The sequence below is a fragment of the Hemitrygon akajei genome, chromosome 16 (genome assembly GCF_048418815.1).
Source record: "Hemitrygon akajei chromosome 16, sHemAka1.3, whole genome shotgun sequence".
In the NCBI taxonomy this organism is placed as follows: domain Eukaryota; kingdom Metazoa; phylum Chordata; class Chondrichthyes; order Myliobatiformes; family Dasyatidae; genus Hemitrygon; species Hemitrygon akajei.
This window is the reverse complement of record NC_133139.1, coordinates 58,406,259-58,433,452: the sequence shown is the minus strand read 5'-3', so window position 1 is coordinate 58,433,452 and position 27,194 is coordinate 58,406,259. Positions and strand designations below refer to the sequence as shown.

Below are 27,194 nucleotides of genomic sequence, written 5' to 3'. Positions count from 1 at the left end.
AAGAAAACCCTAATGAGTTACTTTCAGAACTAACAGAATAATAATATAAAAAGAACGAACTCAGGATAAATCAAAAACGGACTTCTTACACGTAAGAAATACGTGTAAGCCATCACGTAAAAAAAATCATCATTTTATAAAAGATCCAAATTTATAAACTAATTATTACATTAGTCAACCCGTAGTAAAAAAAAAGTATTATTCTTCAAGGAATCTTTGAGCATCCACTGGAGATTTGAACAGCCGATAAGTCCCATCTTTGAGTAACTCTCAATTGTGCTGGAAATAACAAGCGCTTGCTTGTAGCCTTCCTGATGAATTTCCGACATAACCGAATTAAAAGCCATTCTTGCCCTTAAAACTTCGGGACTATAGTCTTCCAGAAAACGGAATTTAAAATTTTGAAAGCTGATCATACCCTTTTTCCGGGCAGCCCAAATCAAATGTTCTTTGGTATGAGGATAATGGATCCGGAGAATTACTTGTCGTGGTTTCAAACCTGAAGCTGATTGAAAATGAGAAATGCGATGTGCACGGTCGGTTATTGGAGGGGTATCCAGTACTTCTGAGCCGAAGACATCCATTAAAAATTTGGAGAAAAATACAGTAAGATCACCGTTCTCAAAATTTTCCGGAAGCCCAATTATCCGGAGATTTTGTCTTTGAGAGCGGTTTTCAAGATCAGTGATTTTAGATTTATAACAATCCAGCAGTTGAGAAGTCGAAGCTTGCTGTTGTTGCAGAGTTTCAATTATGCGATCTCTCTGACGAGCGGCATCTTCAAGAACTAAAATACTTGCTTCTTGTTGTTGTGAATCCAGTGTGAGTGTTTGAAGTTTTGCGTCAAGTGTCTTTAAAATTTCATCGAACGTAGAAAGCTTTGAGGTTAATTTATTCTCCAGTTTTTCAAGTCTGTCGTCCATAAGTTTCGCAGTTGCTTCCAAAGTTAACGGTTCTTTCATCTGTTTCAATTTCTTTGCTTTAGACATTTCAATGAGTTGAAAATGATTCAAACAGTTGAAAAAGATTTCATACGTCTGAACCCCTTTAGAATAGGTATAAACAGGTCAATTAGGGGGTGCTTGTAGGTAGAAAAAAGTAAAAGGATTGGAGCGAAGCCTAAAACCACTTCACTCCGTAAGCGCCATCTTGAGACTCCTGTCACATGTAATCTTGTACCTTTTATATCAATGTGCTATGGGCAATGTTCAGTGTTTGTGTGTAATCAGGTACAGATATGATTGGAAGATTGAAGAAGCACAGAAGAACCTTCTGCGGACACACACGACAGCAGTCAGTGCACGAATGCTGTACAAACTTGCACAACAGGTGAGATGGTTTTGCCCTGTTATCCGCTGCTAAAGATCTCAGTGGCACAGGTGAGTGGCTGCTCTTCCCCAGAGTGAGTCCTCCTACTAAACTCAAATTACAGCAGTAATTCGGATGAAGATTCGTATTTTCTCCCCATTCCACTTCTCTGTACGTTAAAGTATTGGTGAGCCTTTCTGTAAATTCAGTATAGGTTAGTGATTAAATATAGGAACAAAGATTAAAATTAGCTTTATTTGTGATGTGCACATATAGTGAAATGCGTAATTTTGCATCAACTCAAATTAGTGAAGTTTATACTGGCAACCCACAAGTCAGGCCATGTTTCCAGTATCAACATCGCAAGCCCAAAACTCACTCACCCTGACCTGTACATTTTGAATGTTGGGAGAAAACTGGTGTACTTGAAGGAATCCCACACGGTCATGAGGAGAACATACAAACTCCTTACAGGCAGTGGCGGGGATTGAGCTCCTATCTTACGGCAGACTGGTCTAAAGCATTTCACTAACTGCTATGCTACCCTGTTGCCCATGGGCTTGTGTATTTCAGCTATCCACTACTTAAAACAAGTAGGTCATGAAGACATCACTTCCAGGTATGGTTGTAACCATCAAAGGAACAGACAGCACAGTGTGCCTTCATCTTAGCAGTACTCATTCCAAAGTATTAACGGTAGAGTCATACAGAAAAGGACAAGTGGGTCCTAATCACTGATCTTATCCATACTGGCCACAATGGCTGACTACTGTAATCCCATTTGCCTGCAACAGGCCTGAATCTCTTTAATCAAAGTTCAAATTAAATGTATCAAAATACACGTATGTGACCAGATTCATTTTCTTGTGGGCATAGTTAATAAATCCTTTACTGGGATAATAATCATAATCGAATCAGGAGTCTGTACCTCTCTTGGGCATTAAATCAGTGCACAAAAGACAAACTCCCAAAACAAAAAGAAAGTAATAAATAAGCAATAAATATCAAGGACATGAGATGGAGACCCCTTGAAAGTGAGTCCATAGGTTATGGGAACATTTCAGTTATGGGGCAGGTGAAATTGAGTAACTCCTTTGGTTCAAGTACCTAATGATGGAGGAGCACTAAGTCTTTCTGAACCTGGTGGTGTGAGTCCTGAGGCTCCTGTAAAATCTTAATGATGACAGCAGCGAGAAGAAAGCATGTCCTGGATGGTTAGGGTCCTGTATGATGAATGCTGCTTTCCTGAGACAACATTTCAGGTTGATATGCTCACTGGTGGGGATAGTTTTACTTGTGATGGACTGGCTGTATCCACTACTTTTTGTAGTATTTTCCATTCAAGGACATTGGTATTTTCATACTAGGCTGTGATGCAGGCAGTCAATATATGGAAGATTGTCAGTAATTATTAATGTTATGCCAAATCTTCTAAGGAAGTCAAGGTGCTTCTTTGCTTTCATTGTAATTGCACTTGTGTGCTGGGCCCAGGACAAATCCTCTGAAATAATAACACTGAAAAATTTAAAGTTGCTGACCTTCTATTCTCCGATGAGGACTGGCACATAGACCTCTGGTTTCCTCCTCCTCCTCAAGTCCGTAATCAGTTCCTTGGTCTTGCTGACTTTGAGTAGGAGGTTGTTGTTGTGGCACCACTCAGCCAGATTTTCAATCTCCCTCCTGTTTGCTGATTCATCATCACTTTGAATTGGCCTATGCTAGTGGTATCATCAGCAAGCTTGAATATGGCTTTGGAGCTGTGCTTAGCCACGCAGTTGTAAGTGTAAAGTGAATAGAACTGGGAGCTCAGCACTGATGCACCTGCGTTGATGGAGATCATGGAGGAAATGTTGCCAGTCCAAACTGACTAGGATCTGCACATGAGGAAATCGAAGATCCAGTTGCACAAGGAGGTAATGAGGCCAAGGTTTTGAAGATTATTGATTAGTTTTGAGGGAATGATGGTATTAGAATGCTGAGCTGTAGTCAATAAAGAGCATCTTCATGCATGCATACTTGTCCAGATGTTCCAAGGTTGAGTGAAGAGCCAATGAAATGGCATCTACTATGGATCTGTTGCTCCAATATGCAAATTTGAGTGGACCTAAGTCCCTTCTCAGGGAGGAGTTGATATGTTTTATCACTGAATTCTCAAAGCACTTCATTATTGTGGATGTAAGTGCTACTGGACAATAGTCATTGATGCAGGTTACCACATATTTCTTGAGCACCAGTATAATTGAAGCCTGCTTGAAACAGGTAACGATTTCAGTGAACACTCCAGTTAGTTGATCAGCATAGGTTTTTAGTACTTAGCCAGAAACCCCATCTAGGCCAGATGCTTTTCGTGAGTTCACCCTTTTGAAGGCTGCTCACATGTCAGCTTCAGAGACAAATCATAGGATCATTGGGGGCTGTGGGATTTCATGATGGTTCCTTCATGTTATAATGGTCAAAGTGAGCATAGAAGGCATTGAGCTCATCTGGAAGCGAAGCCCTGTGTCACTTGATTTAACTTTATAAGAACTTTATAAGAGCCCTGCCACAACTGTTGAGCATTCTTTGTTGATTCAAGTTTTGTCCAGAATTGCCATTTGACCCATATAACCGTATAACAATTACAGCATGGAAACAGGTCATCTGGGCCCTTCAAGTCCGTGCTGAACGCTTACTCTCACCTAGTCCCACTGACCTGCACTCAGCCCATAACCGTCCATTCCTTTCCTGTCCATATACCTATCCAATTTTACTTTAAATTACAATATCAAACCTGCCTCTACACCACTTCTACTGGAAGCTCGTTCCACACAGCTACCACTCTCTAAAGAAGTTCCCCCTCGTGTTACCCCTAAACTTTTGCTCCCTAACTTTCAACTCATGTCCTCTTGTTTGAATCTCCCCTGCTCTCAATGGAAAAAGCCTATCCACGTCAACTCTTATCTATCCCCCTCATAATTGTAAATACCTCTATCAAGTCCCCCCTCAACCTTCTACGCTCCAAAGAATGAAGACCTAACTTGTTCAACCTTTCCCTGTAACTTAGGTGCTGAAACCCAGGTAACACTCTAGTAAATCTCCTCCGTACTCTCTCTAATTTGTTGACATCTTTCCTATAATTCGGTGACCAGAACTGTACACAATACTCCAAATTTGGCCTCACCAATGCCTTGTACAATTTTAACATTACATCCCAACTCCTCTACTCAATGCTCTGATTTATAAAGGCCAGCATACCAAAAGCTTTCTTCATCACCCTATTCACATGAGATTCCACCTTCAGGGAACTATGCACCATTATTCCTAGATCACTCTATTCTACTGCATTCTTCAATGCCCTACCATTTACCATGTATGTCCTATTTGGATTATTCCTACCAAAATGTAGCACCTCACACTTATCAGCATTAAACTCCATCTGCCATCATTCAGCCCACTCTTCTAACTGGCCTAAATCGCTCTGCAAGCTTTGAAAACCTACTTCATTATCCACAACACCACCTACCTTAGTATCATCTGCATACTTACTAATCCAATTTACCACCCCATCATCCAGATCATTAATGTATATGACAAACAACATTGGACCCTGTACAGATCCCTGAGGCACACCACTAGTCACCAGCCTCCAACCTGACAAACAGTTATCCACCACTACTCTGTGGCATCTCCCATCCAGCCACTGTTGAATCCATTTTACTACTTCAATATTGAACCTTCTTAATTAACATTCCGTGTTGAACCTTGTCAAAGGCCTTAATGAAGTCCATATAGACAACATCCACTGATTTACCCTCGTCAACTTTCCTAGTAACCTCTTCAAAAAATTAAATAAGATTTGTCAAACATGACCATCCATGCACAAATCCATGTTGACTGTTCCTAATCAGACCCTGTCTATCCAGAGAATTATATATACCATCTCTAAGAATACTTTCCATTAATTTACCCACCACTGACGTCAAACTGACAGGTCTATAATTGCTAGGTTTACTCTTAGAACCCTTTTTAAGCAACAGAACAACATGAGCAATACGCCAGTCCTCTGGCACCATCCCGGATTCTAATGACATTTGAAATATTTCTGTCAGAGCCCCTGCTATTTCTACACTAATTTCCCTCAAGGTCCTAGGGAATATCCTGTCAGGATCTGGAGATTTATCCACTTTTATATTCTCTAAAAGCGCTAGTACTTCCTCCTCTTTAATCATCATAGTTTCCATAACTTCCCTACTTGTTTCCCTTACCTTACACAATTCAATATCCTTCTCAGTGAATACCGAAGAAAAGAAATTGTTCAAAATCTCCCCCATCTCTTTTGGCTCCACTCTGTCCACTCTGATTCTCTAAGGGACCAATTTTATCCCTCACTATACTTTTGCTATTAATATAACTGTAGAAACCCTTTGGATTTATTTTCACCTTACTTGCCAAAACAACCTCATATCTTTTAGGTTTTCTAATTTCTTTCTTAAGATTCTTTTTACATTCTTTATATTCCTCGAGCACCTCATTTACTCGAGCCTATATTTATTGTAGATATCTCTCTTTTTCCAAACCAAGTTTCCAATATCCCTTGAAAACCATGGCTCTCTCAAACTTTTAACCTTTCCTTTCAACCTAACAGGAACATAAAGATTCTGTACCCTCAAAATTTCACTTTTAAATGACCTCCATTTCTCTATTACATCCTTCCCATAAAACAAATTGTCCCAATCCACTCCTTGTAAATCCTTTTGAACCTCCTGAAAGTTAGCCTTTCTCCAATCAAAAATCTCAACCCTGGGTCCAGTCCTATCCTTCTCCATAATTATATTGAAACTAATGGCATTGTGATCACTGGACCCGAAATGCTCCCAACACATACCTCCGTCACCTGACCTATCTCATTCCCTAACAGGAGACCCAACACTGCCCCTTCTCTAGTTGGTACCTCTATGTATTGCTGCAAAAAACTATCCTATACACATTTTACAAACTCCAAACCATCCAGCCCTTTTACAGTATGGGTTTCCCAGTCTATGTGTGGAAAATTAAAATCTCCCACAATCACAACCCTCTGCTTACTACAAATATCTGCTATCTCCTTACAAATTTGCTCCATGTGATGGCTTTCTGGAGATCATTCTTGGTCACCAGACATGAATGCCTCTGATCATGCCCTCAGGTTGTGGATCTCATCATTTATCCAGGGCTTCTGGTAGGGGTAGACTGAATAATTTTGTGGCAATACGCTCGTTTACAACTGTTTTAATAAAGTCAGTGATAACCATAGTGTATTCATTCAGATCCACAGTTGATTCCTTGAGCATAGCCCAGTCCACTGACTTGAAGCAATCTAGTTGTGCTACTCTGCCTTCCAAAATGACCTAACTGTATGCTGCATCATTTAGACAATAAAATAAAAGAGCAGAATTATGCCATTTAGCCCATCAAGTCTGCTCCAGTATTTCATCAAGGCTTATCAGTTTCCCTCCCAGCCCCAATCTCCTGCCTTCTCCCTTCATCCCTTCATGCCCTGACTAATCAAGAATCTTTCAACCTCTCAAAAGGTTGAATCTTTCAACCCTTCAGTTCTGCTAAAGGGTTTCGGCCCAAAACATCGACTGTACTCTTTTCCTAGATGCTGCCTGGCCTGCTCAGTTCCTCCAGCATTTTGTGTGTGTGTTGCTCAGATTTCTGGCATTTGCAGATTTTCTCTTGTTTGTGATCTTTTGACCTCCAATTTAAATGTACCCAAATGACTTGGCCTCCACAGCCATTTGTGGCAACAAATTCCACAGATTCACCACGCTCTGGCAAAAGAAATTTCTCCTCTCCTCATCTCTGTCCTAAATGGACGTCCCTCTGCTCTGAGGCTGTGTCCTCTGGTCTTAGACTCCTCCACCATTGGAAACATCCTCTCCACATCCACTCTATTAAAGCCTTTCAATGCTCGATAGGTTTCCTCATGTGAAAGCCTTTTCCATCCTGGAATAATTTTCGTGAACCTCCTTTGAAACCTCTCCAATATCAGCACATCCTTTCTTTCATAAGGGGTCCAAAACTGCTCACAGTACTCCTAGTGATCCCTCACCAGTGTCTTATAAAGCTTCAACATTACATCCTTGCTTATATATTCTTGACCTCTCAAAGTGAATGCTAACAATGTATTTGCCTTCCTCACCACTATCTCAAACTGCAAATTAACCTTTAGGGAATCCTGCATGAGGACTACCTTGTCCCTTTGCAGCTCAGATTTTTGAATTTTCTCTTCATTTAGAAAATAGTCTACACCTTAATTTCTTCTACCAAAGTGTATGACCATACACTTGCCAACACTGTATTCCATCTGTCACCTCTTTGCCCATTCTCCTAGTCTGTCTAAGTCCTTCTGCAGACTCCCTGCTTCTTCAGCACTACCTGCTTCTCCGCCTATCTTTGTATCAACCCCAAATTTGGCCACAAAGCCATCAATTCCATCAGCCAAATCATTGACATATAACATAAAAAGAAGCATTCCCAGCTCCGACCCATGCAGAACACCAGTAGTCACTGGAAGTCAACAGAATAGGCTCCCTTTATTCCCACTCTTTGCCTTCTGCCAATCAGCCAATCCCCTATCCATGCTATTATCTTTCCCGTATTACCATGGCTCTTATTCTGTTCATCAGCCTCATGTGCAGCACTTTGTCAAAGGCCTTCTGAAAATCCAAATAAACAACATTCACTGACTCTCCTTTGTCTATACTGCCTGATATTTCCTTAAATAATTCCAACAGACTTATCGTGAAAGATTTTGCCTTCAGAAAACCATGCTGAGTTTGACCTATTTTATCATGTGCGTCCAAATACCCTGAGCCCTCGTTCCTAACAACTGACTCCCAACCACTGGGTCAGGCTGACTGGCCTATAATTTTCTTTCTTTCAGTCTCCTTCTTGAAGAATGAAGTAGTATTTGTAATTTTCCAGTCTTCTGAAACCATATTAGAATCTATTGATTCTTGAAAGATCAGTACTAATGCTGCCACAATCTCTTTCAGAACCCTGGGGTGTAGACCGTCTGTTCCAGGTGACTTGCCTACCTTCAGAACTTTCAGTTTCACAAGCACCTTCTTCTTAGTTATGGCAACTTGATTCACTTCTGCTCCTGACTTCTTGAACTTCTGGCATATTGCTGGTGTCTTCTATAGTGAAGACTGATGCAAAATATTTATTCAGTTTCCTTGTCCCCTATTACTACCTCTCCAGCATTATGTTCCAGTGGTCCAATATGTACACTCGCCTCTTTGTTGTCCTAATCTCTGGAATTTTGCTCTACAGCCTTTTGAGTCATAGAGAAGTGGTGTTCTACAGGAAGATGGTGTGGGACTGTTTTTTATGCCGTATATCAATGATTTCGATGATGGAATAGATTACTTTGTTGCCAAGTTTGCAGATCATATGGAGATTGGTGGAGGGGCAGGTAGTGTTAAGAAAACAGGCTGCAGAAGGACTTTTTTTTATCCACCTTGATATTGCTTGCTAACTTGCTTTCATCTTTAACCTCCTAATGATCTTTTTAGTTGCTTTCTGTAGGTTTCTAAAGGCTTTCCAATCCTCTGTCTTCCAGCTAATTTTTTCTTTGAGATGTGCCCTCTCCTTTTTACTTTTTTGCTTTGACTTCCCTTGTCAGCCATCGTTTTACTATTTTGCCATTTGAGTCCTTTTTTATATGGTTTCCCATTGTGGGGGAGTCTAGGACAAGAGGATATTGCATCGTGATAGAGGTGTGTCCATTTAAAACAGAGATGTGGAGAAATTTCTTTAGCCAGAGGGTGATGAATTTGTGGAATTTGTTACCACAGGCAGTGGTGGAGGCCAGGTCATTGGGTGTATTTAAGGCAGAGATTGATAGGTTGGTGATTGGACATGTCATCAAAGATTACAGGGAGAATGCTGGGGAGTGAGGCTGAGGAGGGGAAAAGAAAAGGATCAGACATGATTGAATGGCAGAGCAGACTGGATGGGCCAAATGGCTTAATTCTGCCCCTGTGACTTATGGTCTTATTACTCCCTCTGCAGGTTTATTTTCCAGCACGTTGAAATCTACTCTCACCTCCTTTTTACTCTTTATATGTCTAGGGGAAAAAAACTTCCTGTATCCTCTTTGAAATCATTGGCTATCATATTGCTCAAAGTTCAAAGTAAATTTATTATCAATGTATGTATATGTCATCACTTATTATTTTGTAGGCATTCACAGAAATATTAAAAAATACAATAGAATCAATGAAAATGTACACACAAGGACTGACAAACAATCAATGAAACAGTGCAAGCACCAAAAAAACCCACAGATAATAAGTGAATAAATAATATTGAGAACAGGACTTGTAGTGTCCTTGAACATGAATCCATAGGCTGTGGCAACACACACAATGCTGGAGGAACTTAGCAGGCCAGCAGCATCTAAGAAATGGGTAAACAGTCGATATTTTGAGTTGAAATTCTTCATCAACTGTTTACTCTTTTCCACAGATGCTGCTTGTTTGCTGAGTTCCTTCAGCATTTTGTGTGTGTTGCTTTGAATTCCAGCATCTGCAGATTTTCTCTTGTAGCTATAGGTTTTGGAATCAGTTCACCTTTAAATCTCTCCCCCTCTCACCCTAATCCTGTGCCCTCCAGTAATGAATACCCCTGCTCTGGAAAAATCTTAGCTATATATTCTATTTATGTATTTCATAATTGTGTATAACTCTATAAAGTCCCCTTCTACGCAGTCTAAGTTCTAGTGAGAATAAACCCAGGCTCTTCAATCAATCCATACAAGTAAAGCCTTCCATTCTAATGAACATCTTGGCGAATCTCTACTGTACTCTCTATACACCCATCCTGTAGCATGGTAATCAGAACTGTAGGTGGTCTAACCAACATTTTGTACCACAGACTCATGTTATGGACACCCAAACACATGATAGAGTTCCCATGAGTATTATTATATTCAAATGAGAATCTGACTTTGGCAAGCTGGGGGTGGTAGAAGGGTTCTATTTCCACGTAACCTCCCTACAGTCAACAGACTCCTTTGAAGTCAGGCTGCTAGTTTCATTGTGGGAAGCCACTTAAAGAGAGTTGATTTGAAACCTAACAAATAATCACATTCGTTCATTCTCTGTTAAAAACTGTAGCAGACACAAACTCACTGATGCTTTAAGTCAGTGGAAACTAGCCATTGAGCATGGGACATCCTCATTTTGTTTCACCGTGCCTAGAATAAATACGTTGAAAGAAAATAAATAAATATTCATGTAAGTTGGCCCTCAACACCATTTGCTACAGTACTGTGTTTCCATGGTTAATGTATTGAGTGATTTTGTGTATTTTCTAACTTGTGTACGAAATCGATTTATGGATTCTAAAAACAGTGCCTGCTTGTAGCCTGTATACACTTCGAGAATAGAAAACTGAGAAGTGATTTAATTGAACTGTAAATTCCGAGGAGGGTCAACAGGTGAGAGTGTTTTCCCCAATGGGGTAACCTGGAACTAGTAGGCATAATTTGAGAAGGGGTTACTGTTTAAGACAAGTGAGGTGGAAGATGGTGAACCTTTGGGATTCTATTACAGGGAGTGGGAGAAGCAGAATTGCTGAATATATGCAAGGTGGAAATTGATGGACATTTGAAATACAAGGGAGCCAGTGGTGCATGGAAAGACGAGAGAAAATCTCCAAATACTGGAAATCCAGGCAACACATACAAAGTGCTGGAGGAACTCAGGAGGCTAGCAGCATCTATGGAAAAGAGTAAACAATTGACCTTTTGAGCCGAGACCCCTCATCAGGACAGGGGGGAGAGAAAAGATGAGATGTTAGAGCAAGAAGGTGGGGGAAGGGGAGGAAGAAGTGCAAAGTGATAGGTGAAACTGGGAGAGGGCAAAGGGTAAAGTAAAGAGCAGGGAAACTGATAGGTGAAAGAGATAAAGGGCTGGAGAAGGGAGAATCTGATAGGAAAGAGAAGACCATGGAAGAAAGGGAAGAGGCAGGAGCTTCAAAGGGAGGTGATGGGCAGGTAAGGAGATGTGGTCAGAGCAAGTTTGGATCGACCATGATTTTACTTAGTGGCACAGCAGGCTTAAGGGAGCAATTGGCTTTGCCCTACTCCTGTACATGCCATCACAAAGAAGGCATGACAGCGCCTCTATTTTCTTAGAAGGTTGCGTAGTTTCAGCACGTTGTCTAAAACTTTGACAAACTTCTATCACTGCATAATGGGGAGTATCATAACAGGTTGTATCACAGCCTGGTATGGAAATACCAATGCCCAGGAACATAAAAATCTACAGAAAGTGGTGGATGCAACCCAGTCTATCACAGGCAACACCCTCCCCATAACTGAGCACGTTTACATGGAGTACTGCCACAAGAAAACGGCACTCGTCAAAGGATGCCCACCTCTCATACTGTCTTCTCACTACTGTCATCAGGTAAGAGGTTCAAAGGTTCATTTAGTATCGAAGTGTACAACTCTGAAATTCTTCTTCTCCAGATAGCCATGAAACCAAGGAAGAAAAATACAGCAGCACAACCATCAACCCCAAAATCCCTCCTCTTTCCACAAAAAAATAAAAACGGAACAGACAGATTGACCCATAAATCCCCCTCCCTTGCACACAACAAGATGAAAAAGTTCAGATGAAAAACAGAATACAAAAAGCTATTCAGACTGGGGGGAAAATCTGTAGTCCCAGTCCATATCCAAAATGCAGAAAACCTGGATAACATTCTCCCTCTCTGTAGCAGAGCGATCTCACCAGCAATTAAAAAGGCAGCCTCACCTACCTGACAGCAGAGTGATCCGCCAGTGATTTTAAAAAAGCAGGCAGCCAGTGCTCACCTTCCGCAATCTCTGATGTTTCAATCTCTCTGGTGGTTTTAATTGGCAAACAATGGAAGCTTTAATTATTGAAATGGAGTCGAGCATCATTGTGAGGTTCCTGCACGCTGATTCTGCCTCCCTGAATCCTCTCGGAGACTTCAGTGTTCTTGGTCATACTTATTTATTCAGCTAAGATGTGGTGGGAGAGGACATATTACACTTGTGGCTCTTCCCAAGGTGAACTACCCTTTATAGTGAAATAGTTCAGTGTTCAGTAGGATCCACTTGCCACCTTCCAAATGCCAGCTAGGTTTTAATATTGGGTGACTTGATAATGATGTGGAGTTTCAGGGAAAACTGATTAAAGATAGGGTATAAATGTTCTTTTATGGGGTGTAGTGGGCATTGGAGTTACCAGCTCTTGACACAGTTGCTTAATGGACTGAGTGCCAGGGTTTCTGGATCTCACATAGCTGTGACTAGCTTGAATTGTTTCTACCCATAATGCCAATGTTCAGTGAGCCAGTATAGGCCGGAGCAGCATCTGGTAAGGATGTGGCGAGATGTATGTTTATGATCAGAATCACTAACGTATATCGTGATATTTGTTTTGTGGCAGTAGTACAGTACAACACATAAAATGCACTATAAATTACAATAAGAAATGTATAAAAATACATAAATAGTGCAAATAGAAAGCAAAAATAGTGAACTGGTGTTCATGGGTTCATTATCTGCTCAGAAGTCTGATGGCAAGGGGAAGAAACTCTTTCTAAAAGTTTGAGTGGTACTTCAGACCCCTGTGCCTCCTCCCTGGTGATAGCAATGAGAAGAGGGCATGTCCTGGAAGGTGAGGGTCCTTAATGATGGATGCTGCCTTCTTGAGTCATTGCCTTTTGAATAATGGGGAAGCTAGTACCCATGATGGAGCTGGCTGAGTTTACAACCCTCCGAAGTTTTTTCTACAGTAGTGCAATGAGTTAGAATTTCTACACCTGTAGGAATTCGCTAGAGCCTTTGTTGACATATCAATTCTTAAATTCCTAATAAAATATAGCAGTTCATACCAAATGCTACCAAATCATTAAGAAAGTTAAGTGACTTCCACCCCTGTCTAACACCACTTGTTTGGATGTACTTTGGAAGGTCTGCAAGAAGATCTGGTTTAGCAGGTGTTTCTGGCTCTGTCTGTCAGGTTGGATAGGAGGAAAGGAAGATACAAGTCATCAAATCAATTAAAATGTACAATTTCTACATTTAAACTTTAATTTATCTCCAAGCAGTTCTGCAGTTTTCCCAGTTCAGTAGAATTGCCTGTGCATAACTTAAATCTGAACTATGTCTAAAGCACAGTTCACATTTTCTCTCCAGCTGAACAATTGCAATAATGGTAATGTTCTTTTTCCTCTTCATGCAGGAAGCCTTCACACCAGTGAAGTATTTCTCCATTGATCGTGTCTTCCGTAATGAAACGCTGGATGCCACTCACTTAGCCGAGTTTCACCAGATTGAAGGGGTGGTGGCAGATTATGATCTCACCCTGGGTGACCTGATGGGAGTTCTTCAGCAGTTCTTCACCAAACTAGGTGAGAATGCATCTCTGGTTCTTCTCTGCTCTCTATCAACAGGTGGCTATGGAAGCCAAGGGAATGGTATATTTAAAGCAGTTTGATTTATTTTTAAATGTTGTTATTTAGAGATACAGCTCGGAGAATGAGCCCTTCTGGTCCTTTGAGTCACACCACTCCACAACCCCAATTTAACCCTAACCAAATCACAGGACAATTTACAATGACCACTTAACCTATCCTGTGCATCTTCGGACTCTGAGAGGAAACTTGAGGACCCGGAGTAAACCCATACATTCCACGAGGAGGACATACGTAGCCTCCTTACTGAGGATGCCATGATTGACTCTGACACGCCGAGCTGTAATAGTGTTGTGATAACTACTATGCTGACAAAGGTGGTGGGCAGAAGGCAGAAGAATGGGGTTGAGCGGGGTAATAAATCAGCCATGATTGAATGGTGTAACAGACTTGATTAGCTTAATTCTGCTCCTATGTTTTATGATTGTAAGGTCTCTTCTGTGTCAAGAAAATAATCATTGTTGCTCATCTGTGAGAACCTTGGAATCGTTGCAGCACAGGTCTTTTGGGATTGAGGCTTGGCAGGATAGAAGTTGGGCCAGTTATGTTGTCTAGAGCCAGTATCACATTCTCAATGCAAGGAGTCAGCATTTAGAACTGATATGAGCTGAAGGGAATCTGGAATTTTCTATGTAGGCTGGCTGTAGACCTCAGTCATTGAATATACTCAGTAGATGCTTTGGGAGGATATTAAGGGAAACATGATACACGAAAGGAGTGCCGAAATGTAAGGTATATCAGCCTGCTTCAATGTAATGCAATCTTCTGGCTGTGCCAAGAACTTAAATGAGGTAAATGTTCCTTCCTGTTTGAGCTAATTTGCCTTTGAATGCAAAGACTTTTTTAATCTTCAAGCTTATTGAGTAGTTCCTCATGGTCAAGATGACCAGTTTCAACCCTGGTTTTGTCGTTTCTGAGGTGATTAATGAGTCCAGTGTGAGACTTTTCCATGGATGTGACTGGAGGTGGCATAAATCCAAGGTAACACACACAAATTGCTAGAAGAACACAGCAGGTGAGGTTGAAGAGTCCCGGTGAAGGGTCTCTGCTTGAAACATCGACTGGAGTGGTAGGTAGTTTAAAACAAACAGCCCAGAAACAGGCTCCTTGGCCCACAATGTCTGTGCTGTTCATGATGCCAAATGAAACTAATTCCAACAAGAAGTAAATATACTTAAAATTTAAACTTTCAGAGGTGGAAATTGAGCAAATTGGCAAAATTCAGGTGCTCTGAGTTATGAGTCCAGTAATAGAATCCCAAAACTATAAGTGGTGGGCCTCTTTTAACTTGCTTTTTTTACCCTCCCACTGAAGATCTGGATTTAGTGATGCACGAAGATTACAATTCTAACTCCCATGCAGGGTCAGCTGAAATTTCAACCATTCCTTGTCATCTGCTAATTGTGCTTTATCCACATAGTTCTCCAGAAAATTGTTTTGTTTTGCTCAAGAATTCTATTAAGATCTGAAATAAATGCTCTTATTTGACAGGTATAACCAAACTGCGTTATAAGCCTGCTTTCAACCCTTACACAGAGCCAAGTATGGAGATCTTCAGCTATCATGAAGGTACGATTGAAATAAGAACTGGAGATTAACACTGTTGAAGGCATGATGCAGTTGTCATGTTAACGGGTTTAAACAGGTAGAGAATGAGCCCTATTCCTAGTGTACTCTTCACTAACCTTTTCATTAAAATCTAAGTGCCTCCATTTCATTCTTTATTTCAAAGTCTACATCTCTCTTGCATAAAGTCAAATTAATGTAGCTCTTTTTAGAGCCATGGCGTCATAGAAACAGGCCCTATGGTCCATCTAGTCCATGCCAAACTATTAGTCTGCCTAGTCCCGTTGATTTGCACCCAGACCATAGCCCACCATACCCCTCCCATCTGTATCCCTGTCCAAATTTCTCATAAATGATGAAATCGAACCCATATCCACCACTTCTGCTGCCAGCTCATTCCACACTCTCACCACCCTCTGAGTGAAGAAATTCCCCTCATGTTCCCTTAAACTTTCACCCTTAACCCATGACGTCTCGTTTTGGACCCTCTGAGGACCCCAGGTGCTCACGTTCAATTGACTTTCTCCTGCTGCTTCTTCCACTGTGTTCTATGCACCATGCTTTACTCCATGAGGAGGTACTTGGTGTCCCCATCCCAGTCACTTCCACAACTCTGGTATTCACTTCCCGCTGCCTATAATGGACCTGTCTGCTACCTTATCCTCCTCCGAATCCATGCTTTCAATCGCCAGTTCTTTGACTTTCTCATGTCCCACATGGATCAAAAAATCGCACGTCTGCAGACCACAGAACCTGCTGTCTCCAATACCAACGGGCCTGGACGTCTCCAGACTGCGATCCCTGTTGCTGACCTTAACGGTTATAACAATCCAGAGCAGATTCTAAACTCGGACTCCACTGATATCAATGTGGGTTCCAATGACCTCGGACACCTCCAAAGTGCTGATTGTGCAACCTCCACTAGGTCTTCACTTGCTGCCACTGGAACCCCCGTTTCCCCTTCCCCCACCACTGCTCCGCATTCCTGTCTCGCTCAGGTCCCACCACCAGCTCTTGAGTCCTCGGAGGCTCCTTCCTCTGACCCCACCAACCCTGAGCACCTCAAACCTCCCTTCTCCTCAGACACTACCAACTCCCTTCTCTCCCCCCCCCCCCCCCCCCTTTGATCCCAGTTTATCCATGCCAGGTCTTCACTATTCCCTCTGACCTTCCCCTCTCTGAGGCAGAATGTTCTGTCCTCAGTAAGGGCCTCAATTTTGTACCACTGCGCCCACACCTCAGTGAGTTCTGTGCCTGCCATGATGCTGAGCTTTTCTTCCACCGCCTCAGTCTCCAAGCCTACAACTTCAGCAAGGACTCTCCACCCTGTACCGATGGCCCTTTCTCCTGTCTTCTTGACTGAATCTTCTTGACCAACCTCCCATGGAGAACCTTGTCAAAAGCCTTGCTACAGACAACATCTACTGCCTTGCTTCCATCACCTTGATAACTTCCTTGAGAAACTATTAGATTAGATACAACCCATCACACAGAAAGCAATGTTGACTATCCCTAATGAGTTCCTTCTCTCCAAATTCTTATATATCCAGTCCCTTAGAATACCTTCCAGTAACTTACCCATTACTGATGTCAGGCTCACCGATTTCCTGGCTTATTCATAGAAACTTTCTTAAACATTGGAACAACGTTAGCTATCTTCCAATCCTCTAGCACCTCACCCATGGCAAAGGACGTTTTACATATCTCTGCTAGGGCCCCTTCAAGTTCTGCACTAGCCACCCACAGGTTTGGAGGGTATACCTTGTAGGCCCTGGGTATTTATCCACTGTAATTTGCCTCAAGACAGCAAACATCTCCTCTTATGTAATCTGTATATAGTCCATGACCTCACAGCCACTTTGCCACATTTCTATAGATTCTGTGTCTATATCTTAAGTAAATGCAGATGCAAAAAAATCCATTTAAGGCTGCCCCATCTCTTTGGGCATCATGCATAGATGTTACTCTGATCTTTCAGAGGACCAATTTTTTCCCTTGCTATCCTTTTGCCCTTGAATCCCTTGGGATTCTCTTTCACTTTCTGATAACTCAAGCTTATGCCTTTTTAGCCCTGCTGATTTCCTTAAGTGTTCTCTTGCTTTTATTGTACCTCAAGCACCTCATTTGCTCCCATAGCTGCTATGCACCTCCTTTTTCTTAACCAGAGCTTCAATATCTCTCAAAAACCAAGGTTTCCTAGACCTGTTATCCTTTCCTTTCATTCTAACAGGAACATACAAACTCTGAACTCCCACTTACTAAGTACACGTTTGTTAGAAAACAACTTGTCTCAATCCACACTTGCCAGATTCTTTCTGATACCATCAAAATTGGCCTTTCTCCAGTTTAGGATCTCAACCCGAGGACCAGACGTATCCTCCTCCATAATTATCTTGAAACTAATGGCATTATGATCACAAGATGCAAAGTGATCCCTTTTTTTGATTCCTGTAAGGTGCTAATTTATCAGTGGGGTGTCAAAAGTCCTTGTTCTCCCACACAACATCTGATTTACACTCGTGTTGCAGTCTAGACATTCTGTTGGCAGGTTGTTTGTTGGGGGTGGGGGTGGGGGTGTTGGTTATCACTGCTTACATTGTTTCACTGCCCGTCCCAGGAGTGGTCATGGAAAACTGAACCAGAAACAATAGTGCTCTTCCTCAGCGAATGTGATACATTTTGTTTCGTGCAGTAATGGCTTTTGACACATAGAACATAGAATAGTATAGCACAGTACAGGACCTTTGGCCCACAATGTTATGCTGACCTTAAAACCTCTAAGATTAGGTTAATATTTTCCTCTTGCATTGCCTTCCACTTTTCTATCATCCATGTGCATATCTAACAGTTTATTAAATGCATCTAATGTACCTGCCTCTACCACCACCCCTGGCATCCACGTATCCACCATTCTCTATGAAAAAAAACTTGCCTCTGACTTCCCTCCCATCACGTTAAAATTATGACCTCTCGAATTACCCTGAGAAAAAGTGTTTAACTATTCACTCGATCTATGCCTCTTACCATGTTGTCCATTTCTAACAAGTTGCCCCTCAGCCTTCTTCACTCCAAAGAGAAAAGCCCTAACTTGAGAAACCTGTCTTCATAAGACATTTTCTTTGATTCAAGCAACATCCCGGTAAATCTGTAAATAAATAAATAAAATCCTGGCCTGTAATTATACCACCATCATTCTCATCATTGAATGAGAAATGGGGAGTATTATAAAATCAGTGGCTTTCCCCTTTAATCTACATGCCCTCAGCTTGGCTGCTGTAATCCAGAGCTCAGTTGTTTCAGGTTTTAGTCAGATTTAGCATACAGATAGATTTGAACTTAATCCTACAACAGTCTGATGAATATGATGCCGCAGGCAGACTTCATTCCTATGTTATCCTTATTGGTATAGTGCAATACACAATATGGAGCCGTTTGCCTTTGTTTCTATTCATTCTATTTTGGTGGCAGTCCAGTGTTACCCTTCCCTGATTGTGTCTGCGGAACTGTGCTGAGTTCCAGTTGAGAACTGCTGCAATCTATGAGTCTTGTTATGAATAGTTAAACTTTAATGTATACAGTAAGTACAACTCGGTCACGTCATTCTCCCTGTTCAATGTTCCATCAATTCAATCATTCTCTTTAAATAGGCCAGCACCACATTTGTTTCCTCCTGAATACCTCTGTGAAACGTTTGAGTCTGTTACATGGAGTAAGACCATCTAGGCCACACTTTCTACTTGCTACTACCATCAGTATGGAGGTACAGAAGCCTTGGGTCCCATACCACCAAGTTTAGGAGCAGTTATTATCCTACAATCATGAGGCTCCTGAACCAGCGTGGATAATCTCACTCACCTTATCACTGAACTGACTCCACACTCTATAGGACTATGTAGGACTCGTGTCCTCAGTATTATTTATTTTCATTTTTTTAATTATTTCCATGTTTTGCTGTCTTTTGCACATTGTTTTAGTCTTTATGTGTAATTTTTCATAAATTCTATTGTATTTATTTGTGTTCCTGTATATGCCTGTTAAAAAATGAATCTGAAGGTAGTACATGGAGACAGATACTTTGATAATAAAGTCACTTTGAAGTTAGAACAGTGCCCAGCCCCTCTGGATCCATTGACCACAGGACCCAGACTGTGGTCTTTTCCTGTGCAGTCCTCGCTGTGGCTGCACCAAGCTTTAGTGCATCCTTCAGCATGTCCTCTTGCAGTGTTCACTTACGCTGGAAGGCCAGTAGGTTTTGGGCTACTTAACCGATGATCTTCCAGCAGGATGTGAGGTTTGTCTTAGTTTCTGCCCCTAGGAACATGGATCACATAGTCCTGCTCAGGTTGGACTTTGACTGGATTCTGTGTTGAAGACTGGCAGGGACTTGGGGCTTGTCATATGTACGTCAAACTATGTAGTGAACTGCATTGTTTGAGGCAGCCAGCAGGTGTGTTGCCATGCTTTCAGTACCAACATTGCATGCCCACAACCTTCACTTCTGCTCCTGTGCCTAATGATCATCTGGTCCATTAGCTGTGGGAATGAACAGCTTTGCCTGTTGAATGCTGCTCCTGCTGGTTGGGAACTGCTGCTGCATCTAAACAGAAATGTTCTGCTTTCCCCAGGATTGAAGAAATGGGTGGAAGTCGGAAATTCTGGTGTCTTCCGCCCAGAGATGCTGCTGCCGATGGGCCTGCCGGAAGGGGTGTGTGTGATTGCGTGGGGTCTGTCTCTTGAACGGTAAGTGTAGTCTGCAGGTGTACAGCTCATGGTCTCCGTGGTTGAATTTGTACCTATCCTACACTTTCCTGCTGCTTGTGCAACAACTTCATTGAGGCAAATGGGACTAGATCAGATGAACAACTTGCTGGGCATGGACAAGTTGGGCCAAATGGCCTGTTTCTGTGCTGTAGGGCTCTAGGACTCCATAACATTATGCCACTCTTGACCTTGAGACATTCTAGAGAACTTTACAACCACTGGGGTATTTGGAAGGATAGTCACTGTTGTAGTGTACAGATTAGTGGTAACAAAGGAGACAGAATAAAGGGGGAGGCAGAAAAGCAAGTTGAAACCTAAAGGGAAATAGCGGTTTTATTTCAGTAATCAAGAAAGCTGCATGAATACGGACTCAAATTATCACTTTCAGTGAAGCTGAGGAATGACTGGGACAACAGTCGGCTGGTAAGGATCTGAAACAGTTGACAGTTTCTCCCGAGCACTTTTACACCTCCAGTTGTTGTCAGTAGAAAATCTGATGTAGATGATGCTGATAATCATTATAGTTTTTGCACTTATGGAATCCATTGTCATGTTGAATTGGAGAGAACTCAGTCAGACCACATTATGCCTGTACACTGGGATGACAAACCTCATTTCCAAGGCTGTTGCTGAACCTCTACAGAAAATTCCAGTGGCTGTCATTATTAATGTTATCTTTACTTTATTCCAGATTTATCTAATGACTTGAAATTTAATTCCCAACTGCCATGGAGGTATTTCACCACATGTATAGCATAATATATACTATTGTAGCATATTTTAAGTATTACACTGTACTGCTACCACAAAACAAAAAATTTCATGACTTATGTTAATAATAATTAACCTGATTCTGATGGTTGGATGCCTTTGGCTGCCAGTCCCACAACTTCACATACTACTGGTGGAAGCAAGTTCAGTCCCTGGAGGTCACAGATGGCACTCCCCACCCCTCTTAATATCCTAAGCTTGGAAACTGCTTTCATAGGCACTCGCAGGTTCTGAGCCCAAGCAACCTTCAAGTCTCATCTTGGGCATCAAGGGAGCAAAGATGAACAAAAGGTTTAGGAGCATCTGTCCAATAACAAAACATGTATCAACTAAACAGTGGTGCCTCCCTCCCTGATAGTCTAAACAACTTTTATGCACGCTTTTGAGGCATGCAACACAATGCTGCCACAAAAGCTACCCCCTCCCAGGTGAGCAGCCATTGTCTGTAGCAACAGCAGCTGTGAGGATTCTGCAGTGATGGCTTGTCCAGACAACACCCCAGGTAGAGTACTCAGGGAATGTGCACACCAGCTCACTGGCATCTTCAACACTTCACTAATTCAAGCTGCCATTCCCACATGCTTCAACTCAGGCTCCATCATCCCTGTACCAAAGAACTCTACCTTCAAAACTTTGCTTATAGATTTCAGAAGAGCTCGCACCACTCATGCCCCTCCTTGCATCTGCAGCACAGCAGTGGAAACTGTGAGCAGTTTCAAACTTCTGGAAGTTCATACAGCCTTTCATGGACCCAGAACGCTTTCTACATAATCAGGAAAACTCACGAATGCCTTTACTTTCTGAGGAAGGTGAAGAGAACTGAACTGTAGTCATGTCATGCTGCAAGTGTGCAGTAGAGGGCATCCTAACATGTTGCATCACTGCCTGGAACAGAAACTGCACTGGGCTTTACAATGGGTAGTCAAAACTGCATCACTGGCACCAGCCTACCCACCAAGGACATATATACAAAAAGGTTCTGTAAAAAGGCCAGTAACATCATGAAGGAACCCACCCACCCTGCTCATGGTTTGCTTGTCACATTCCCATCAGGGAGGAGGCTATGTATCAGCCAAGCCTGGACCACCAGACTCAAAAACGTTACTTTCTCCCAGCAGTAAGGTTGATCAACACCTCCACCCACTAACCCCTCCCCACACCCCCCTACCACTACTATTATAATTTCCTATCAGTTATCCTATGTACAGACACTCCTAAGCCTAATGCCACTTTAAGAACAATTAATCTATGCATATAGGCTATCTTATTTATTTATATTTATCTTGCTTTTTTAATTATTGTGTTCTTTATCTTGTTTTTTTTTGTGCTGTATTGGATCCAGAGTAACAATTATTTCATTCTCCTTTACGCTTGAGTACTGGAAATAACGTTAAAAAATCTTAAATATTAAGGAGACTGTTAAGAGGAACCGTAGAGAGTTGGAAGCTTTCTATGCAAGTGTTCCTTCAATCCGATGATCATATGATGGTCACTTGATTTTAATATAACTTAGAAAAACTTGCCATCTAATTCAGAGAAGGGAAGAACGTTAAAGAAAACACAGAAGACTACAGCCAAAAAAATCCAAATGTTCAAAGTCTATAGTGATGGATCCTTCAGTGTTTTTGTTTCCTGACCATGTCGGGGAATCTCATGAAAATCTTTGGAAAGTATTACATGATGGGGGTCTCTTGCATTGTTGCTATTCTGCAAATTCAGCGAGGCCTCAACAGTGTCTGTCTGGTTTAATCTAATTAGCAGTCCTTGAGTATTGCTGGCGCCGAGATGAGGAACCTGGGAAATAGCCAAGAGTGCGAAGCACCTTGCGGGGCTCTTTGTAGACACTGGGGCCCACAGTTCAGTGCCCTCTGCACAATACCAAACACTTTATATCAATGGTTTTTCTATTCCATTTATAAATAGTGTAGATACATTCACCTGATTATGTTTCCTACAGGGCAAAAAGCCACAGCATTGAATGGTAACTTTATAAGTGCTTACAGAACTTCAAATAATGGCCAGAATCAATTATCTCATCACAAATCGAGCATTTACTTATATAATGAATTTAAAGAAGGTGTCCTTAACTCTCTCTATTGCCATTGGCACCTGATCTCTCCCTCTCCTTCAACCAAAAAGTGAGATGTAATTAAAAGTGAAGTACTCAAGTATTCCAAAGGCAAATTAATTTTATCTTTGGTTGCTCTCATTTCCACAATATTTCCTTGCTTGTTAGTCAACAGATCCACTGTTTTTAAAGAGAGGGTGTGTAAATTCTGTTTGAGCTGGTTTGATTATCAACCCTTTCTCGAGTCAGATGAAAGGATGTACAGGTATTTGGTTTAAACAGGGCAGCTAGTGAAAGCTCCCAAGTAATGCATGTCACAGGCCAGAAAGTTTCTGGGTTTTATCTTTGACCAGCAGTAACTGGCAAAGTAAACAGAGAGGGGATGAGAATTTGTGCAGAATCCTTGTGGTCTGGGATGCACCATCCAAAGAGCAGAAGCAAGTTCACTTTTTACTTTCAAAAAGGAAGTGAATAAATGAGTGGAACTTAAAGAGCAAACATGAGGAAATCTGCAGATGTTGGAGATTCAAACAACACACACAAAATGCTGGTGGAACACAGCAGGCCAGACAGTATCTATAAGGAGAAGCACTGTCGACGTTTCGGGCCGAAACCCTTCGTCAGGACTAACTGAAAGGAAAGATACTAAGAGATTTGAAAGTAGTGGGGGGAGGGGGAAATGCGAAATGATAGGGGAAGACCGAAGGGGGTGGGATGAAGCTAAGAGCTGGAAAGGTGATTGGCGAAAGTGATACAGAGCTGGAGAAGGGAAAGGATCATGGGACGGGAGGCCTCAGGAGAAAGAAAGGGGGAGGAGGGAGCACCAGAGGGAGATGGAGAACAGGCAGAGTGATGGGCAGAGAGAGAGAGAAAAAACAAACAACTAAATATGTCAGGGATGGGGTAAGAAGGGGAGGAGGGGCATTAACGGAAGTTAGAGAAGTCAATGTTCATGCCATCAGGTTGGAGGCTACCCAGCCGGTATATAAGGTGTTGTTCCTCCAACCTGAGTGTGGCTTCATCTTGATAGTAGAGGAGGCCATGGATAGACATATCAGAATGGGAATAGGACGTGGAATTAAAATGTGTGGCCACTGGGAGATCCTGCTTTCTCTGGCGGACCGAGCGTAGGTGTTCAGCGAAATGGTCTCCCAGTCTGCATCAGGTCTCACCAATATATAAAAGGCCACACCGGGAGCACCCGATGCAGTATACCACACCAGCCGACTCACAGGTGAAGTGTCACCTCACCTGGAATGACTGTCTGGGGCCCTGAATGGTGGTGAGGGAGGAAGTGTAAGGGCAGGTGTAGCACTTGTTCCGCTTACAAGGATAAGTGCCAGGAGGGAGATCGGTGGGAAGGGATGGGGGGGGGGACGAGTGGACAAGGGAGTCGCGTAGGGAGCGATCCCTGCAGAAAGCAGAAAAGGGGGGGAGGGAAAGATGTGCTTGGTAATGGGATCCCATTGGAGGTGGCGGAAGTGACAGAGAATTATACGTTGGACCTAGAGGCTGATGGGGTGGTAGGTGAGGACAAGGGGAACCCTATCCCGAGTGGGTTGGCGGGCTGATGGGGTGAGGGCAGATGTGCGGGAAATGGGAGAGATGCGTTTGAGAGCAGTGTTGATGGTGGAAGAAGGGAAGCCCCTTTGTTTAAAAAAGGAAGACATCCCCTTCATCCTGGAATGAAAAGCCTCATCCTGAGAGCAGATGCGGCGGAGATGGAGGAATTATGAGAAGGGGATAGCATTTTTGCAAGAGACAGGGTGGGAAGAGGAATAGTCCAGGTAGCTGAGAGAGTCTGTAGGCCTATATTAGATATCAGTAGATAAGCCGTCTCCAGAGATGGAGACAGAAAGATCAAGAAAGGGGAAGGGAGGTGTCAGAAATGGACCAGGTAAATTTGAGGGCAGGGTGTAAGTTGGAGACAAAGTTAATGAAATCAATGAGCTCAGCATGTGTGCAGGAAGCAGCGCCAATGCAGTCGTCAATGTTGCGAAGGAAAAGAGGGGGATGGATACCTGTATAGACTTGGAATGTGGACTGTTCCACAAAGCCAACAAAAAGGCAGGCATAACTGGGACCCATACGGGTGCCCATGGCTACACCCTTGGTTTGGAGGAAGTGGGAGGAGCCAAAGGAGAAATTATTGAGAGTAAGAACTAATTTTGCTAGATGGAGGAGAGTGGTGGTAGAGGGGAATTGGTTAGGTCTGGAATCCAAAAAGAAGCGAAGAGCTTTGAGACCGTCCTGGTGGGGGATGGAGGTATATAGGGACTGGACGTCCATGGTGAAAATAAGGCGGTGGGGGCCAGGGAACTTAAAATCATTGAAAAAATTCAAAGCATGAGAAGTGTCACGAACATAGGTGGGAAGAGATTGAACAAGGGGGGATAATACAGTGTCCAGGTATGCAGAAATGAGTTCGGTGGGGCAGGAGCAAGCTGAGGCAATAGGTCTACCTGGACAGGCAGGTTTGTGGACCTTGGGTAGGAGGTAGAAACAGGAAGAGCAGGGTGTGGGAACAATGAGGTTGGTAGCAGTGGATGGGAGATCCCCAGAGCTTATAAGGTTAATGAGTGGAACTAATTGATTAGAGTCTGAGAGACGTAGCACAGGTATTATGGATCAAGTGTCTTGTGTTTATTTAGAGATGCAGTGCAGAACAGGCCTTTCCAGCCCAGCAACCCACACCGCCTAATCACAGACGATTTCCAATGACCAATTAACCTACTAACCGGTACATCTTTCCATTGTGGAAGGAAACAGGAGCACCCAGGGGAAACTTATGGGAGAGTGTACAAACTTCTTACAGATGACACCGGAACTGAACTCCCAACGCCTCAAGTTGTAATAGCATCATGCTAGCTGCTGCACTTTTGTGGTGCTATAAGGTTTTATGATTCTAGAAGCATTTAGTCCTTGCAGAATGTGATCACTAAGTACTTCCAGCAGCAAGTTTTCTTCACTGACAGAATACACATTGTGCTATAATTGTTCTTTCCATAAGTGTAGAAAGTAAATTGTGCTGGTTTGGAATTTTCTACTTAACACCATGGTACTCATGGGTGCAAATGTCATTGCTATGTGTTCTTCATTCTTCAGTTCACAAGGTTTCATGTCTAAACACTTTGTATCCTGCCCTATAGGCTTCCTGTGTAATAGTCTGTAACATTGTAAGCCTAAAGCAGTAGAGCCATTGTGATTTTTTTGCAGTGCCTTGTGCCTTGCAGTTCTATTGGTTTCATTATGGAGCTTAAGTACAGTAGATAATTTTGTTTGATAAGCTGGAAAGAAAGTTGCAAGATGAGTATTTTTCCTTCATTTTTTCTTAGACCAACCATGATCAAGTATGGGATCAACAACATCCGTGAGCTTGTGGGGCACAAGGTGAACTTGCAGATGGTGTATGACAGCCCAGTGTGTCGTCTGGACTCCTAGTACTCACATAGACATTTGTGGCCAGACTCCTGCTGAAGTGTGTGCATGACACTTCAGCCTAAACAAGGTTTCACTTAATTTAAATTCAGGGACTTTTGGGGGTATGGGAATTCAGGGGGGTATGAAGAATAAAACATATTTTGGCTTTGGAGCTCGGAGGATACTTAATTGTCAATCAGTCATGTCAATGTCACTCTGTATACAAAACTCCTGCAGCTCATGGACTCTTGTTCCATTATTTCATATTAATATTTAAAATTATTCCAGAAATTTGGCAAGATTGCACATCTGTGAAAATTAGGAACAGGAAAGGAAGCTGGAACTGCAGGTTAATAGGTACACGTTACCTTCTTAATGTTATATCTGCAATCTAAATTCCACACCCTCTTGTCAATAAGGATCATTGTGCTGGAACTATCAGTTCCTCCCTGCTTAATTTGCAGTAAAGAAATCTCAATATGAAGTAATGGGATCTTTGAAGGAGATGAGCTGGCAGTTTTGTTCATTCGGTAGTCTGCCCGGATGATTGGAAGGTTGTCTGCAGCACGCACGTGGTTGTCATGTGGGATGTTACCTTTGTTTCTGAGGAGTCTGCTTATAACATCTATCTTATTTCAGAGAATGAAATAAATTGTAAATATAATGCAATAAACGGAGCAAAACTGAAACTATTCCTTGATGCTTCTCTCAGTCAACCAACTTGTACATTTGTATTTCAATGATGGGCTTGGTGCATATTCATCTAGTACCCTTAGTGTTACTCAAGGCTTGGAGTATCCAGTGGGAGATTACTGCC

At 42.2% G+C, this 27,194-nt stretch overlaps 1 protein-coding gene across 1 annotated transcript in view; it reads left to right on the top strand.

The window, feature by feature from the left end:
- The window catches only part of farsa (phenylalanyl-tRNA synthetase subunit alpha), a 60,876-nt gene extending 33,807 nt beyond the window's left edge, over positions 1 to 27,069 (top strand). Inside the window, exons 9-13 of the mRNA XM_073068964.1 lie at positions 1,230 to 1,329; positions 13,560 to 13,728; positions 15,283 to 15,360; positions 19,983 to 20,097; positions 26,293 to 27,069. Coding sequence (XP_072925065.1) covers positions 1,230 to 1,329; positions 13,560 to 13,728; positions 15,283 to 15,360; positions 19,983 to 20,097; positions 26,293 to 26,398 — 568 coding nt within the window. The 3' untranslated portion in view covers positions 26,399 to 27,069. The remainder of the gene's footprint in view (positions 1 to 1,229; positions 1,330 to 13,559; positions 13,729 to 15,282; positions 15,361 to 19,982; positions 20,098 to 26,292) is intronic.
- Positions 27,070 to 27,194: the final 125 nt, after the last annotated feature.